General features: G+C 37.9%; 1 protein-coding gene across 1 annotated transcript in view; it reads left to right on the forward strand.

The window, feature by feature from the left end:
- Positions 1 to 247: 247 nt before the first annotated feature.
- The window catches only part of KCNU1 (potassium calcium-activated channel subfamily U member 1), a gene marked incomplete at its 5' end in the record, with an annotated part of 171,775 nt that continues 154,127 nt past the window's right edge, over positions 248 to 17,895 (forward strand). Inside the window, 18 exons of the mRNA XM_084302360.1 lie at positions 248 to 412; positions 2,002 to 2,118; positions 2,704 to 2,765; positions 4,684 to 4,774; positions 5,578 to 5,689; positions 6,346 to 6,421; positions 6,880 to 6,955; positions 7,307 to 7,477; positions 7,921 to 8,012; positions 8,662 to 8,772; positions 10,298 to 10,403; positions 11,458 to 11,540; positions 12,403 to 12,472; positions 12,873 to 13,028; positions 15,056 to 15,168; positions 15,263 to 15,331; positions 17,292 to 17,381; positions 17,515 to 17,615. Coding sequence (XP_084158486.1) covers positions 248 to 412; positions 2,002 to 2,118; positions 2,704 to 2,765; positions 4,684 to 4,774; positions 5,578 to 5,689; positions 6,346 to 6,421; positions 6,880 to 6,955; positions 7,307 to 7,477; positions 7,921 to 8,012; positions 8,662 to 8,772; positions 10,298 to 10,403; positions 11,458 to 11,540; positions 12,403 to 12,472; positions 12,873 to 13,028; positions 15,056 to 15,168; positions 15,263 to 15,331; positions 17,292 to 17,381; positions 17,515 to 17,615 — 1,861 coding nt within the window. The remainder of the gene's footprint in view (positions 413 to 2,001; positions 2,119 to 2,703; positions 2,766 to 4,683; positions 4,775 to 5,577; positions 5,690 to 6,345; positions 6,422 to 6,879; positions 6,956 to 7,306; positions 7,478 to 7,920; positions 8,013 to 8,661; positions 8,773 to 10,297; positions 10,404 to 11,457; positions 11,541 to 12,402; positions 12,473 to 12,872; positions 13,029 to 15,055; positions 15,169 to 15,262; positions 15,332 to 17,291; positions 17,382 to 17,514; positions 17,616 to 17,895) is intronic.

Genomic DNA, 17,895 nt, shown 5'->3' on the forward strand with positions numbered 1-17,895 from the left:
GAAGGAACAAGTACCTTGGTAATATTACTACACAGATACAGTTCTAAGTTGGAATCCCCATTCAAATGCTTCCATTGTGGAGGGAAGCGTCTCCAGTATCCTGTGCTGTCAGCCTGACCAGTGCCTGTGTGATGCTGCACTGACACTGAGGTCGCTGCAGTCACAAGAGCAGCAGGGTTCTAGAAGGTCAGGACCCAGCAGTCAAGGAATCTGAGGAGGAAAAAGGCAGAGCAAAGTGGTTCACAACATGACAGAGGAATCTGACATCACCTCTACACTGCAATTTCAGTTGGCTTTTATTATACCATCTTTGTTTGTATTTTTGGGAGGCCTGTTTACCATTCTGGCTTTCAGGTTGGCTAGATACATGTATGGATTCATCCTTGAGCAAATCGGGAGGAAAAAGGTAAAGGCAAAATCTTTTTGAAATAGCTCATGTTATGTGTGTTGATTTCATAATGCAGAAATTACATTTGATACTGATCTGAGTTCTGATTTAGAAAGATTTTATCTTCTGTCATAATGCACCGAACATGGTATATTCAGAGAAAGTTGGGTTTGGGAAAACCCAAAGGTACAGCTTTTGTCATCAAGATGATGAACAGGATAGTGCTTTTGGATGCTACTGTCTTTCCTCTTTTAAGAGAATGGAACAAGATAGTTTTTACCAGTGTGAATATTAGTAGTTGCACAAACATACACACAGAAACCTCAGCACCTACATGTGCATGTAGATAAATATGGCCACACAGAGGAGCACTATAATGCTTGCCTTTTCAATAATGATCACAATTATCCACGTTTTCATACAACCTCTGATTCTTAAACACATAGGTTTGTATATGCTAACACACAGTATCTTGTCCATGTACATTTTTAAACACTAAGCCAGAGCTGATAGCAGGAATGAGGAGCATATATACGTGGTCAAGCCATCTCTCAGTACCATACTTCTGCATTCTGTATACTGAAAGTATTGCAAAAATTACTGTGGGAAGCTATTTTTCAGTATTTTGGGATAGATGTTTTCGCACGGTCTGGACAAAGGATGGGATTAAGCATAGTGAAAAATATCCACCACCAGATCTTTTGTCCCAGTCCTCCGTGTGTGTATTACAGAAGTTTTGAGAAGGTATAAGTAGCTCCCAAGGATAACACCAGGAGGTTCGTATGACACATCCAGGTCACTTATTCAGCGGGTTACAATGTAATTTGCAGGACTGAAGAGCTTTTTCCTTGTGTCACTTCATGTTGCCTCCAACAACTGTCACAGGCCATTTCACTCCATCACTTCCAAGGGAGGCCTTGACATTCTCATAAGCTCACCTGGGTTGTGTGGGAGAAAAATGAAGGAACACCTGTGCTGCTGGCAAGCAGTAGGCATCTCTGCGTGCCAAAATGTTAAATTAACCTCACTCTGTTGTTCTCTTGGCTGCTGGAGCAGAGGTGGGGTTTTGTTCTTAAGTGTTAGCTCTTTACAGGCTCTGGTGCCTAGGAAACTGAGTATAAAAGAGGAGGGGGGGGGACACACAACATGGTATCTCCCTTTACAGTGTTGTGTTCTTTTACTGGTAGATGTTTACAGATTTTCTGTCATCTAATCCCTGCTAGCTATTTGTTACAGTTATTAATAACTGTATCTGCAGGAAGGACAGAATTGTTTTCATAGCAAAAGCTACTCAGAATTAGCTGAAGCTGTACTAGGGAAGAGTTATAAATGATCAAACTAAGTAAATGAGTTAATTCGCTACTGGTGTAAGATGGGAAGGGGTGGGGGGACAAGTAGAGAGGCATTTTTAGCAACAGTGCACACTTCTGTTCAGGCGCAGATAAGGCATTCTGAAGATTTTAGTAGCTTAGCAGAAGGAAGACGTACTCTATGCCTCCCTTGCTTTCAATCACCGTTCAGATATGCTGGTGGCTGGATGTGTTTGCTTTAGACATCCTGGGAAACAGTGTCTGGCAAAGCCAAGGATAACAATCTATTTGCTTCTCTGTCAGGACAAAGATATCTGGTGGCTACGTAAAAGGAAACAGAGTTCAGTCTACTTGGTAAGAGTCTTCTTCACCCACGTGGAAATGATGCTATCAGCTCAAACATCTATGGGGTGTGTATTGGTAAGTAGACTGGTTAACACAGGTTTCCTCTTCTGATACACAGGTATCGAGACATATTTGTTCTTCTGAGAACATCAAGTGAAAACACAAGTTTGTCAGGTTTAGCAGTTTACGTGATCTAGTTCACACTTTTTCCTAATACAAATGTATTTGGCCTGGGAAGATGCTTCAGAAAGTCCTCCTAAGTAGATCAAAAGTGATAAAAAAAATTGTCAGAGACTCACTATCTGATGTCTCTCTAGATATGGCTATACGATCTCTATTTTCTGGGTTATCAGAGTGACACTGGGAACACAGAAAAGTTGATAAAAAGATGTAATCTAGATTGCACAGAGCAGAAAATCCATCACAGTTGTGCCTGGGTTCCTTCAGTGCTATGGCAAGTGACCACCAATGAAATGTGTCAGTAGAAGTTGACAGCTTTTTTTTGTCCGAGCATCATTTTGTACATCACAGTTTGGTGGCTGCAAGTGAAAGAGGAGTTTATCACCTGGGCAGACAAACAGCAAAAGTGCTGTTATAGATGGAAGCTGTGTTACTGCCATAGTAAACCTCATAACATCTCCTTAATGCATGTGTTTTCAGGTGATACTGGTGTTTCTTCTGAATATTGGCTCACTCATCATTTATTTTGTCAATCTTGCTGAGTAAGTAGATTACTGATGTTTATTCACACAGATATTAGACAGAGGAGCCAATGGGTGCTGTTATAAGAGAGGCCCCTTTGAGCTCTTTGGGATCTTGGGTACCTTCTCCTCCATTCCTTTAAGATCCTAATACTTTACGGGGACTACAGATAATAGAGGAGCATACCTTGGGCATAACTGCATGATAACAGCTACCTGAGTAGTGCAGGGAACTACATAATGCAGGCAGAAAGGAAAATTTGTGCTTTGTACCTTTCTATTGCAGCTTTTTTTGGTGTATGTAATTATTTGTGTCTATACCTTCAAGTCCAGATTTTCAGAAGAACTAAGGGATAGGTGTCCAAGTTCTGCAGCTGGAAACAGGTTTTGAAAATGGTCCATTTTGTTACAGGCATTTTCAAAGGCACTCAAAGCCTGGCTCTTTCTTCCTATTGCAATGTTTAGAGAGTCCTAGGCTTTTAATAAAGCTCACCACCTACTACCCGAAGCTCTTTTGAAAGTCTGGCCATTTATTTTTGATACCTAAATTGGAATGGAGCTCTTCTGTGAAGTCCAGCCTTCAGTAAACAATTTGATGGGAGTAAAATACGACTGAGTAAGAAAGCGTAGTTATAGACTCTACCAATCTTCACCCGAATACATACATTTTGTAGAATGTGCTCAGGGGTAAAAAGATATTAATATGTAAAACCCTTTGATTGATTTAATATGCCAGAGCATTGTTCTCAGTGCTTTGCTTGGACTGGTGCACAACACTGGAAAAATAAAATGGAACCATAAAATGAAATAAATAAAATATAAAAGCTGTAGTGCACTTTGAACTGAATTCAATCAGCAGGGGTAAACCTGAGAAACAGAATTATACATCAAGAGCAATCCAATATTGTGTTCAATCCCAAGGCATTATAAATCTGACAAACAGCTAGGAATAGCTTCAGAAGGGAAAGAGTTTCTTTTTTAAGGAATAAACAGGCAGTTAATCCTATTCACACAGAGTTCTTTCTATGAATAGCATTACACCTGTAGGTGAGAGTAGATGTTCACCTGCACTGACCTATGGGACTAGTTTACTTAATTGTGTTTCTGTTTTCAAAACATTCCCTGCACGGAGCAGGAAGAGGTGTCAGATGGCTCATAATTGACGTACCTAGCTTGCTGTCGCCTGCTGTAGGCAATACGTCAGCAAGTGAGTGTGAAGTATGTTCTGTATCTCTTATGCTCTGTAATCTCTTGAGCCAGTGTCAAACATCCTTTCCTGGACCAGGTGGTACCCGTGGGAAAAGCTTATTCCCTCAGCTCTACGCTGCCAGATTTCACCACCTGCACTCGTGCAGTTTGAGCACCCTGTAGGCCTGTTTCATGCAAGGTCAGCGAGTCTGGCCTAGAAAATTTAAATTGGTGTTACAGCCTAACCTGGCAGGCTCGTCTGGAAACTACTTCGTGCTTAAACTGCTCCCTTGGCAGATAGAAGGCTGGGTTCAGCAGGGGCTGGGTGAGCACTGCAGGAGCTGTCTTTTCTACTGACTAAGCTGAATATAGAAGAGTCTGCTGGTCCACATGGGAAGGGTGAAACAGTTTTCCTGAAGAAATGAGCAGAAGGATTTGCTTAAACACTATAAATATATGAAAATCAAACTTTCCAGTATATTTGCATGATAGATAAATAATGTCATGTTTTAATATGCTCACTAATGCTAACAAAACCCTGCTATTAACATTCATTTATTCTGCCTAACTCACTGAGGAAGTAGAGATTTAAATTACACAAAATTGCGAATACATTTAAATTCTGCTTTATGTATTTCATAATCAAAATATAAACCAAAACCAAATGTCACTGGATAGCCAATCTACTGTTGTTTTTTTTTCTTATTTCCACCCTTCTTTCCACTGTCTCTGGTGTCTGTTTTCCCATTAGAGAAGAAGGATACCATATCTCCTTTCCAGACAGCATCATTTATGTAGACACAGGCTTCAATGCTTTCTTCCTCTTTTACTTTGGATTACGGGTAAGTGCACTTTATGGGAAAGGTGAGTTAAAACTGAGCTATATATGGGAGTAGTTTACCTGTGTGAACAACAGGTGATCTGTAACATAATGCTTGATTGTGTTAGCTTAATTCAGAGCCACCCACGTTTGTTTTTTTTGGTTGTTTGTTTGTTTTTTCCACTTTTACTTGTAATTATTTTCTGCCTTTGGAGTTTGGCTTTTTCCAGCATTTCTGCAGCATTCCCCAGCTCACACATTAGCCTTGTCTTTGTCCATGTCTTTAAGCCACTGAATCAACTAGTCAGGTCTCTCTTTAGCTTCTCGTGTACAAACTGGATAGCTGTGTGCCATCTGTTGTTAAAATGCCATTAGTTCCACTTGTGTGAAATAGATTTTGATTGTAGCTTTTGACATTAGATTTTTTTTGCCAAATCATTAGAAAACAAGATTTCCTCTTTTATAGGTGAGGATGTGGTCTTGCCTGTCCTTAGGTTTATGATTTATTATTGCTGATACAGCAGTACCACAGAGAAGGGCACCCTAGGGGAAAAAAAAATAAAAAATGAAAGGGGCAGATAAGAAAGAGAAAAAGAAAGTGTCATTATACCTTTGGGTCCAACCCATAGTTGTGTTCTCAGGGCTCCAGACCAAGCCTTTCTGAAACAAAACAGGAATGTTAAGTGGGTTTTCAAAGAGGGCAGAACTACAGAGGAGGAAATGTACTACGAAAATAGGTTTCTTCCTCAGAGAGCTGCCTTCTTGCTCTGGTGAGGCCAAAGATCATACACACCACTGATGCTCTTTGATGTTATTCATCTTTAGTTTGTGGCAGCAGATGACAAGCTGAGGTTCTGGCTTGAGCTGAATTCTCTTGTGGATTTCTTCACGATCCCTCCAGTTTTTGTTTCCTATTATATAGACAGAAATTGGCTTGGTAAGTAAGACTTGGAGATCCTGCTTTCCGTCCTTGTTGTTCTACATCTTATGTTGAGAATTCTTCTGAAATTGTTTTGATGTGGGGAGACTTTAACTGACCATCTGTTCTTCCATTGTTCCAAACTGTTCTTTGGGAGAAAAATTATTCCATATTAGTTTTAAAATGCCTTTAATGTTGAGGGACTTGTGAGTTACCAAACTCTGCCTGTTTTGTTTATCCATTAGTAGGGATAGTTTTAGTTTTTAGGGGAGAGTTTTAGTAACTCAAAAATCATTGTGCTTGACCAACTGGATGATGAACTACCCAGAGGAGAAGTAAATATGGTACCCCGAATTTTGTGAATGTCTTTCTTGCATGCTCTGGGGTCTGTACTCCAGTGGGACCTGTATGTCACTTAAACCTTCAGGCTACAGCTCAAAGGAACTACATTTTATTTTATTATATTTTGTTTAATAAATCAAAGCACCTTTGAGGACTTAAATGGAAATCTAGTGGCATAAAGGCTCTGAATGCAGATCAATGTTATCCTCTCTTGCTAGGTTCGAGGTTGTAAAATAAGTGGAAAACAAAGCATGCGTGCTTAAACATATCTGAATATCTGAAGTTCTAGACAGATCTCATATTTTTTCATTGACATTCTTGCTTTTCTGCAGGTTTGCGTTTTTTGAGAGCACTTAGGTTGTTAGAGCTTCCCCGAATACTACAGTTCCTGAGGGTCACGAAGAACAAGTGAGTTAAACTCTTGTCAGGTACACTTAGAAGCCTAACCTTCTCCCCAGTACCTGTATTTTGATTGACTCAGGTAATAAAGGGAAAGAAATAGCTTTTTTTTTCCATATGCAATACTATCAGTGATGTTGCACTGGAAATTGTGCAAAGGAAAAAAAAGGTATAACCATCAGCTCAGTGAAACTGCCTGGGTGAGGAGGGAAATCATAAATCAAGAAGTCTTAAAGGTTTTGAAGACTGATAAATGTAAAAAATGGGATTATCTGACATGCTGCCTGTGATAGAAAGGCTGGATGTAGGAAGATTTTTTTCTAATCCTAAATCCTTCCTATATAATATAACTCACTAGAGAAAAGTTTTGTTGAACAGAGATGGGGTCATATAGGAAATTTTAACTATTGCAAATGTTAAAGTTACGTATTAAATGTCCTGGGCTTTTTTTCACTTTCTATCTCCAGTTACTCAATCAAGCTCTCCAAACTCTTTGCAGTATTTATTAGTACCTGGCTTACAGCTGCAGGATTTATTCACTTGGTATGTACAATCAGCTACATGTCCTTCCTTGTCACCTTAAATCACTATTACCTTGTGAGCTTTGGGTATATATTTTTATAATGAATGCAGCATTCTCTTAGGAGAAAGAGAGAGAGAGAGAGAACAAATTTGTTGTACCACAAAGCATGACTTAAGCCAGTATAGCTTAATTGCATACTTAACAAGACAAGTTAGCACTGATACAAAACCAATCCCTGCTGTGGTGATGTGTCACTTGTACAATAATGAAAATGATGCCAATTTTTTAATTAAATAATTATAAATTGGGGATGAACTGAAACCAAAACCACTCTAAACTTCTCTCTCTTTTCTTTCCCGTGTCCTGGACAGGTAGAAAACAATGGAGATCCTTGGGTCCAGCCTGCAAATTCACAGTCCATCACCTATTTGAAGTGCATGTACCTAGTAATGGTGACAATGTCCACTGTTGGTTATGGTGATATTATCGTTCAAACAGCGTTGGGTCGAACCTTTATTGTTTTCTTCATTATTGGTGGCTTGGTAAGAAACCTATTTTTCTTTTCTGGAAATGACATCTAGGGACAGAGAGTGAACAGGATCGTCACCAAAAATGTGAGCTTAGCAGGGTTCCAGTAGGGATTAGGAATCTATGAGCAAAAACAGAGCTTTAACATTAAGTACTTACTGGCATGGCTATAGAGTAATTTTTTCTTCTAAGACCTGGCAGGGCTTCTAATATTTCTTCCTGAGACTGCAAATACTGGCAAGAGCCAAAATACTGGACAAAATGAATCCAAGGTATCAACAGCATAAATCCATTATCACTACATCATACAGCTGTGCATCCTTGCCAGTGATTTTTCAGGAATCCAAAGTAAATTGTAGTAGTTGTTCCACATAATTTACATTCTTACAAATTAATTTATCATGATTAGGAGAGACAGAATTGGCTCTGAGGAAGATTGTATTTCTTGGTGTCTTAGGTCCTGTTTGCAAACATAATCCCTGAAGTTGTGGAAATTGTTGAAAGCCATAAAAGTTACAAATCTTCCTATGAAGTGGTGAGTGGGAAGAAGTAAGTATGGTTGCTATTTTTCTTTGGAAAATAAAAATCAGGTCAGTTACTAGGCTGTAAACCAGCTCATCAGAAATTCCTGTAGTAGCTTAAATCAAATCCTGAAACTTACTTTTGTTTGAACCTTAACTCAAGAGAGACTGAATAAACCTTGTCAACAGCACTCTTTGGCATGGGTTTTGTTTTCAAAGGAAGAGAAAAGCTAGGTGACACAATAAGTCTCTTCAATCTTTAAGTTAGCCTACCTCATTAGTGTTTTTTTGGTGGTGTGGTGGTGTGTTGGTAGTTTGTTTGTTTTTTTTTTTTTTAATTTTTATTTCATTATTATTATTTCTTTTCCTCCACCACTCATAGAACAAGACAGATTAGTACAATTTCTAGGAGATCTTATAAAGTTCTTTCTGTGAGTCTTTACTCTAGGAATTTGTGCCATTCAAAGCTTCCTAACACAGTTTCTCTTCCTTTCCAAAATAATTCCTGAAGTACATGTCCATGATGGGTGAAATTTCTATCCAAACAGAGACAAAAACTATCTTTTTTTCTTCATTGCTGGGTTTAGTAAAAGCAGATTGTGTCATACAATGTCAGATTTGCAACAACCACTCTGCTATTTTCAAAGTGTCAAATCTTACTTGATCTCTTCCTGTAGCTATGTCGTTGTCTGTGGTAATATCACTCTGGAGAGCGTTACTACTTTCCTACAAGACTTTTTGCTTCAGGACACAGGAAAGGTTTGCACAGAAATCCTTTTTCTGGGAGAGTAAGTATTCTTATTTCTCTAAGATATTTCACTTTGATTTCCTGAACACTTAGAGAGATGTAGGAGGTCTTAAACTAAAGGAAAGCAATATTGTGTACCTGATTAATGTGAGTTCCAAAACAAATTAGAGCAATGAAGCTTTTATGCTGGAATGTTAGTGATAAAATGTTTTCTTCTGTGATCAATTAAAAAGTAAAAAAAATAAAAAATAAAAAATAAAAAATATATATACGTTTCCCTCTAAATTGTATGGTAAGCTAGCATTGCCAGGTATACCCAACTTTAAGTCTTGCCAAATCTGGAGATCAAATAATTGACTTCTTTCTCAGTTTCTTATGCATTTTTTCATCTTGGGGAGGAGAAAATTTATACCTTCCACTTGGTCACACCAGTGTATGGCAAAGGAAGGAAAGTGAAACCACTTTTCTATGCCAAGTACATCAGGCATGTAAACAATCTCCTATCAGAAGTCCTTGTACCTAGCTGAAGCTATGAGATATGTTCCTGAAAACAGAAGCCACAGAGGGAGGTGATTGCTGAGAGCACAAACAGGATTTTACGTTGGAATGCAGTGGAGGTAGGGCAAGAGTGGAGCAGAATATTATAGGCATCTCTTCTGAAATACCATGACATTTTGAAAGAGCTGTTGAATTGCGGATGCATGGAAATTAAGTACAAGAATGGTTCACAGACAGGAAGAAGTGCTTCAGAGGAAGAGATGCAGAGTTCAGTCCATTCAGTGTAATGGAAAATAGATAGGGAGTTGGTTTGATTAAAGTGCCTAAGTAGCTTCACAGCTAGTATAAGAATCTTCTTTAATCTAGTAGAGAGAGGCATAATAAAAACTAATGATTAGAGTTCAAAACTGAGCAAGCTCAAGTAAGAAAAAAGGCATGCATTTTCAAGAGTGAAAAGTGATTAATAATCACTGAAACAAACCGTTTAGAGAATAGGTGGATTTTTCATGTCTTTAAGTCAGCAATACCTGTACCTTCCTTCAGTGCATGCTTCGTTGCTGAGGTCAGTGTACAAATACCTTTACGTGAGTTTTATAATCTAGTTTAGAATAAAATGTTACATAAGTTACTGGGTGAAATATAGTTTGTGTATGTTGGATAGGAAAATAACAGTGGAGAGAAAGTTGAAGTTCATCAGTTCCATTTGAACGGGGAACACAGAATGAAGCCATAGGAAGTGTCACTTCCTGACTCTTGTGGAGCAACAGTGAGCTGTAGAATTATAGTCGCATGGATGGTTGTGGAATGACACTCATGAAAAATTAACGACAATAGCAGAAGACAGGAAAAATCCAGGAAACATTTCCATGGCTGTTAAGTGTTATAAAAGCTTGTTTTCATTAAAATCTAAACTATGTACTTTAGTTGAGCTGCCAAAATCCCTGTAGCTCTTTTTTTAAGCTGTAAGTAGTTACAGCAAATAGCTTCACTGAGAAATGGAGAATTGCAGAGAATATAATTATGAGAGATTGATGGATTTTTTTTTTCTTCTTGTTTATACTGAATAGGTCTCTTCCTAGTCTTGAGCTGGAAGCTGTGTTCAAATGCTATTCAGCCTACACAACTTTCTTTTATGGCTCTGCACTAAAGTCTGGAGATCTGAAGAGAGTTGGGGTAAGAACTTACTTATCTTTTGCTCTTTCTTGTAGATAAGTCAATCTTGTGAAAATCTCATGCCTTATGAAAGGATACATCAGCTGCATTTACTTAATTCATGTTGTGATTTACACTTCAAGCAGCTCCATTTGTTTTATTGGTACCTTTTGCATACCAATATAACACTCGTGGGAACTGAAAATGCAAAAGTCATTCATAACAGACTTTTCAGACTACTTTTTTTCAAGCACTGAAGCAGGAAAAAAAAGGGCAAAGACTGATCCAACTGGTTTTAAAAGAGGAATATTGTGGGGAGCAGCATTTCTGGAAATAGTGTTTAACTTATTGGAATAGCCTTTAGTTACCTTTCTTTCAGCCATGCATTGTGTTTGAGTCTCATTCATGAGCATCCAGGAAAGAAGAGACCTAGACCTTGTGTTTTGAAATACTGAGGACTCAGTAAAATATTCCAGTAGCAGCAAAAGGAATGGACCTGAATTAAAGGAAAAACAAAATAAAACAAAAAACACCATTGGCTTTAACTCTACTGAGGTTTCTGCTTGTTACTATCATGTTTGAAATGCTTTGGTAGATCTCCATCCAGTTCCCAGAAGACTATAAAAACTGTACCATAAATGAAACTATTTTTTTTGTTAACAACTTCACTGTGCTGCCCAAATATTAATTGGATGGCAGAGACAGAGCTCTTCTGACATGACCAAGTGTTGACCCTTGAAAAGTGCTTTGGCTGGACTTTGCTGGGGAAGATTATAGCACTGCTGCCTGTTTTTTGTAACCTCTTCTAGGAAGATGTTAGCTCAAGAAATCATAAATTTAGTGGGTTCCAGCACTTTGAAAATAGAAATATGAATTACGTACTGTATATTTGATTGGAGCTGTGTCATTGGTGAAACATTCAGGCATGTGTACAACCCCAAAGTAATAGGATCGTGATGACCTTATGCAAGTTTTTAACTAAAGACATATGCCACTAAATCAGCTCACTATTAGAGATTGTTGTACTTCATATGGGATTAAACTCGGATTTAACTTTTCTTCTCCTGGGATACAGATGAAGTCTGCAAATGCTTGTCTCATTCTAGCAGATGTTTGCTCTCCACAGCCCTATACTGAAGATACTTGCAATATCATGAGGTAGGATGAGATACTCCAGTGCTTTCGTTCTTTATCTGATTGATATTAACAGTGACACAGATAGTGCAGCTGGCAGGGGAGCATATTTGTCCTGTCACGTTTTTTCTTTCAGGAGAACTCTGAAAGCCAACTGACTGCTTTCTGCCATGATTTTATCAGATGCTTTGAAGGACTGAGACAGGTAGCAGCTGTGCAGCCTTGCAGCTCTCTACAGAATATAATGTTGTTAAATACGTTGTAATTATTTTCTTTACTGTCCTGAATATCAGCAGTCAGAGTCTCTGTGTTTTACACGGGAGAGAATTAAGCACTACTGTCTGGTACAGCTTGGCTGTCAGGTCTCATATTCTAAGCATTTTTGTATTGGTCTGACTTGAACTGGGGACTCTCAGTACTGCTGGATTGTGTGAATGTGATGGCTTGGGATGGTATTCTCCACCCAAATCAATACAGAAGTTCAAGTTCCAAACTGGATTATCTTCACCTTCTATTTGTAGAATGTCTACTGAAGACTGTAGTGAATGAATGGAGTTTACAGGTAGAATTTTCAAAGCAAATAACAATTATTGTTCTCTCTCTTAGCTGTAAAGTTGTAGTAGGGTACAGGTACAATTCTTCATCCTGTATCAAAGCCATATTCTATTATCTTACAATCTTTTGGTGGTGACTGCTTTCCTCTCCAAACAGTGGACTTGGATATGCTTCAAGTGTAGAGGAGCTCAGGTACAGGCTTTGGGTCATATGTTATTATTTGTTACCACTCTCAAATTGCTGTCTGCCAGAGTAAGCTAGCTGGACTTGAAAAAAGAGAGACCGTAGTTAGAACCAAGCATATTAATCAGAAATTGTATCTTTCATACAGAGTGCTGTCAATCAAGAATCACTACCCCAACACCAGAGTCATTTTACAGATAATTCAGTCTCGTAACAAGGTATCACAGTTGTCTGTCTGTCTCACGTGGGTTGTCACAGTTGAAATTCTGGCCTTTTTGGAATCAAAGATCCTTACTTTGTAGGAAGCAGAGGTTTTATGCAGTGTCTCTTACTCATCCAGGTACTAACCTAGCTTTTAACATTACTAAAAATAAGTAACAGCTTTTTGTTTTTGTCAAAGTTGTCAGCAAATGCATATTAAACATTTAAAGGAAAAACAAAACCAAAAGAACATTCAAACTCAGAAGTCTGCTTAGCTATCTATTATTGTATTCCAGTGAAGATTTTCAAATAATAGAATGATGAAGGCAAGAAAGACAAGAATCATCATGTTATACAAACATCACGGCGTTACCTTTCTCTATGCTGACCTGTAATCACTTTCCTACTCTGAAACAGGTTCACCTGCCGAACATACCCAACTGGGACTGTAGGAGGGGAGACACTATCATCTGTCTTGCTGAATTGAAGTTAGGCTTTATAGCACAAAGTTGCCTAGTTCCTGGTTTGTCTACTCTCCTAACCAGTTTGTTCATTGGGAAAGAGAACACTGAGGTATGTCCTTTGCTTATCTGAATAATGTAAATATAGCCCAGTGAGATCTTCTCTGAAATAGGTGTCTGACTCTTGAGTAGAAACTGCAGCCAGGTCTTTTGAAATTAATCTTACGTTAGGATTTGGCTTGGCACAGAAGGCAAGAGAACCTAAGAAGCTATTTCTAATATGATACTTGAATTCAGCACAAGAGGTGAAAGGAATGCTCTAGAACATGCTGAGGCAAAAGAGCCTAAAGAAATATTTTACAATCGAGTGTGCAAGTAGGTGCCAAGGCAAAGGACATTGCATAGCAAGCCATGCTGCTGTGTTTAGGTGACCTATGGAAACTCCTTGTGTGTTGCTCTATTTTCAAAAGCTGTAATGTGGTGCTAGTGCTCCACTACCCTGAGAGAACTCAGTAAATCAATTTTGGTTACTGCACAGTGTGGAGCGTGTTAGCTTATCTGACTTCTGCACATGATCCCATTGTGTGGCATTTGTAAATTGAATCTCTGCTTAAAGCACATCATCAGAATCACTCCTGCTTGATGCCCCCCAAAATGGGCTTGAAAAATCAGTCCAGCATACCCTTTCCAGTTAATAGGATGCCTTTCTTCAGTATCATTTTAAGCTTAACAGTTTCTTTGGTTCTTATGGGGTAATTTACACAAGAACAGTCAGAGGTTTCTGAATTGCTTCAGTCTTGCTTAGGCTCTCAACAGACTTTAACTGAAACTGAACTGACAATTAGAAATTCTGTCATCTGTCTACAGAGGAGGTGATCCAAATTTTTCCTCCTTTTACCTGTATTTTCATTACCTACTACAACACAAAAATGATAAGCTGTATATTAAATTTATGGTACATAAAAGTTGCTCAGAAATTTCCACATTAATACCAGAAAATGTAATAAAAACAAGAAGATGGAACTGTTTGGCATGTAGTTGCCTGAACAAGTCACAGATTTGCTAGTCCTGCTGTGAATGTGCTTTTGCTATCACCTAGTGGCTGTATGTGATACTTCACACTAATCTCCAGCACAAATATATGTATATATATATATTTGATTGCTTTTTCTATATTCAGGGGCTGTTCACAAATTGATTTAGGCAAACAATATAGATATCAGGTGAAATGAATACAGAAGTTTTATATAGAACTGGGGCTGCTTTGCAGACAATGTTTTTGCATAGGCAAGATGTTTCATTCAAGTCCAAATGTTTCACTGAGACCTGAAAAAGCTAGCAAAACTGATATTTTAAGTCTTTTAAAGCATACTATGAAAACTCAGCAAATTTTTGACAGGAGGCTTTTTTCAATTAAAAATTTAATTAAATAATTTTTGTTTGGAAAGCAAAACTTTTTTTACACATTTTAACAGCCTATTAAGTTTTGTGTGGAAGGCATTCATATGCCAAGAGAATGGTATATACTGTGAGGTAATGAGTAGCAGTATAAAAGCAGAGCCAGCTGTAAGTAGCAAAATATTTTGCTGCTTGAACTACCTGGATACAAACAACCCTCCCTTAGTCACATAGCTAATTTTTAAAAAACAACAATAAATCAAAAAAAAAAAAAAAAAACCACACCTACAACAGCAAAACACCCACACCCCAAAAAGTGCTTATAATGGAGTAGACCATCTCTGTTCAACAATAATCTCACCTCTCCTATATTTATGATTTATAAAACTTAACACAAGACCAAACTAGGGAGACAGGTTAATTGTACTGCAATTAAGCCCTAACTTTCCTCAAATAATGGACTCCCAGTACTTTGCAGTCATTAAATTTCCATGTAACATAATTTCTTGCAGTAATGACACCTGTTCCTCAATGATAATGACTTGGAAGTGTCCAGGAGAGTTAAGACATTCCCTGGTCTGATGTTTTTCAACTCTGATATTGTCTCTGACAACATATATCTGAAGTCATTCTACTTTCAGTAACTAATATCATGTGGTGTTAGAGTATTTTCCCAGTGTTACACATCCTACTTGCTTTGCCTTTGAATAGATTTATCATCTTTATGCTTGATGCTTTTAGACAAAGAGAAAATATCTGAAGGACAAGATGCTTCTGGGAGACAAAGACTACAAAGTAATGACTTTTCAGCTCTCCAACGATTTTGCAGACATGACTTTTATAGAGGTTTGTCGGTATGTGGTACAGATGTGGATATTTTTCTGCTATTTCCTTCCAGATGTCTGTCCACAGAACAGATACTGTGACTGACTTGCTCTCTTTCTCCAGGTTGTGCTTTGTAAAACTAAATCTTGTCCTCTTGGGAATTGAACTCAAATTTGGCAGTCGAGGAGAAAGGTAATTGTCTGTAAGACTTCTCTTTTAGTAAGAAGTCAATTAGTTCGAAACTAATTATATCCAAATAACTCAGATTTGCCCCCGGATCTGCACAGATTTTATATACTTCTTGTTTTCCTATGCACGGTATTTAGGAGACAGGATCAAGATGTTATTCCTGGTTGCTTAAGTGCCAGAGTGAATTTTACCATACACAACAATCTTTTCTGCCTCCTTTCTTCTCACAGATAATCAAGCAAGGCATGGAGGATGGGCCACCGTTCTCACCTTCCATTCCACAAAAAGGCAGCATAGATCTTGCTTTGATTTGGGGCAAATCAAACATATTTATTTTCACTGGTAATGGAAACGCTGCCTTTTTTTAACCACATGAGTTTAGCTCCTAAATGCTAAAAAGCATTGTCATAAAGGGATAATTTGTCAATGCTGGCAGCAGAGCTTTTGCTGTCTGAAGCTGATCTGGTCCTGGGCCAGATAACACTCTCTGTCTGTTCTAATGATGAAATACAAGACGTCCTAATGGGGAAGCTGGAACTAGTTCAGAAAGGGGAATAAATGAGTGCCATAGATCTTTAAAAAGCTTGAGAAATCATCCAGAAAATGCAGACTATTGAGTGCAATTATTACTCTTTCCACTTTTATAAAGGAAATGGCTGTCTTGACCAAACTAGAATAGCAGCTCCAAAAACAAAGGAGTGTGGGGAAACACTGCTGTGAGGAATACGTAGGGGTTCTCTTCCGGAAGTGCTGAATGAACCCTATCCTGAAAGAAGTCAGTGCATGTTGTAGTTGTTTAGCACTAATGGAAAACAGGCCACTACAAATCTATTGTTCCTTGAGTTCATACGTTGTCGGGATGATAATAGAACGATGCAAAGTAAATACAAGAGGGAAAAGGAAACTGCATGCTCTATGAGATAGAGACTGTATTTTTGCTTTCTTTAAGTTGGCCTAGAAAGGATGCTTCTTCTAAAACGGGAACATCTCGATGTTGCTACAATATCTGTTATCTACATATAAGTGTAGTGCTTAATGTTTCTCGTAATTCATATTTTGTTTGTCCTCTGAGCCGCTAATCTGGAGGAGCTGAGTATAGGACTTCACAGGAAAGGGAATTGTTTACAACCTTGTCACCTTTCCCTGTTCCATTCACAATTTTCCTGTTCCAATATTTATTAAAACTGGGTTGAAGGCAATAGGAGTTTGGACTGAACTGGTGCCTTGAGTTGTCTACGTAGAGAAAACTGGCAAATTTAATGATGTTGCAGGGGATTCAACATAGGTATTTTTACAGCAGCCCAGCAGGGATATTCACCCTGGATATAGAAAGGGGATCCATTAGGAAAGAAAGTTTCCTCCCCTGTTTATACCTTGCTTATTCAGCTCTAGAGCAGATGCATCAAACCCTGCACATCTCTGTAGCTTCAGTTACACTGCTCTTGTATTTTAACTGTGAGTATTTAGGTTCTTCAGTGACTCCATGGAGAAATGGAAATACCTGGCCCATTCAGGCTGCAGTAGACTGTTAATGGCTTTATTACATTACACATTTTCAAAATAATGTGGTGGAAAACAGAGTACCTGTTTCCTATGAAGTTTAAAATTTATCAAATTAAAACATCAATTAAAAAACAAACACCAATCAAGAATCTCTGAATTGAATAAACTGCAAAAATCCTAACAAAAGGATTTGGGTGGTTTGAATCCCTGCTCTCACACAGCTCCCCCTCCTGTTTCCATGGAAAATTATCTTTATGCCATTGAAAATGCAGTAGTTAACTTTCTTCATGTCTCCGGTCTCTCTCGTAGGTGATAGAAGTTATAACAAAGGGGATTAATGTAAAATTTTGAGGCGAGAGGGAACTGTTACAATCATCTAGTCTGAATTCTTACAAGACAGGTGAGAAATGTCACCTAATAGACAAACTGTGATTACTCTCTCCATGTTTTCCCAATATAGCACTATCCTGATCAATCCATCTTCAGGGATAAAACTTCATCGGAATACCATGGGATTTTTTATTGCTCATTCCCTTGCAGAAGTCAAAAAGTAAGATTCTCTATTACTGTTTTCTTGAAGAAAAGGTCTAAAATATAAAAACTTTCAAGAGCAGATGAGTGCATTTATTGTCTGATCAGTTGAACATAATTCAACTTTTACTGAACTAGCTTTTGTTTTGTAGGGCACAGTTCTATTGTAAAGCCTGTCACAGTGATGTACAAGATCCAGAGCAGATTAAAAAATGTCATTGTAAAAGAAGAGTTCACTCCAGATCTTTGTCAGGTAAATTAAAAAAAAAAAAAAATCTATTTCTCATTAAAAAAAAAAAAAAAAGAGCTGAATCAATGGCTGATAATTGTATATGTATTAATTATTTATCATAGTTAATAAGGTTATTAATAAGAATAGATTGGAACATCATCATCTGATAAAATAGGGATCTTTCTGATGATACTGATAAATCTTATGGATTATGATTTTACTTTAAAAGCTTCATTGTGCTTTTCTTTAGGAGTCAAAGCTGTTTTCCTAAAAAATGATTAGGAAAGTATATACCTTGTTC

The sequence above is a fragment of the Netta rufina genome (genome assembly GCF_964035555.1).
Source record: "Netta rufina genome assembly, chromosome: 27".
Taxonomy (NCBI): domain Eukaryota; kingdom Metazoa; phylum Chordata; class Aves; order Anseriformes; family Anatidae; genus Netta; species Netta rufina.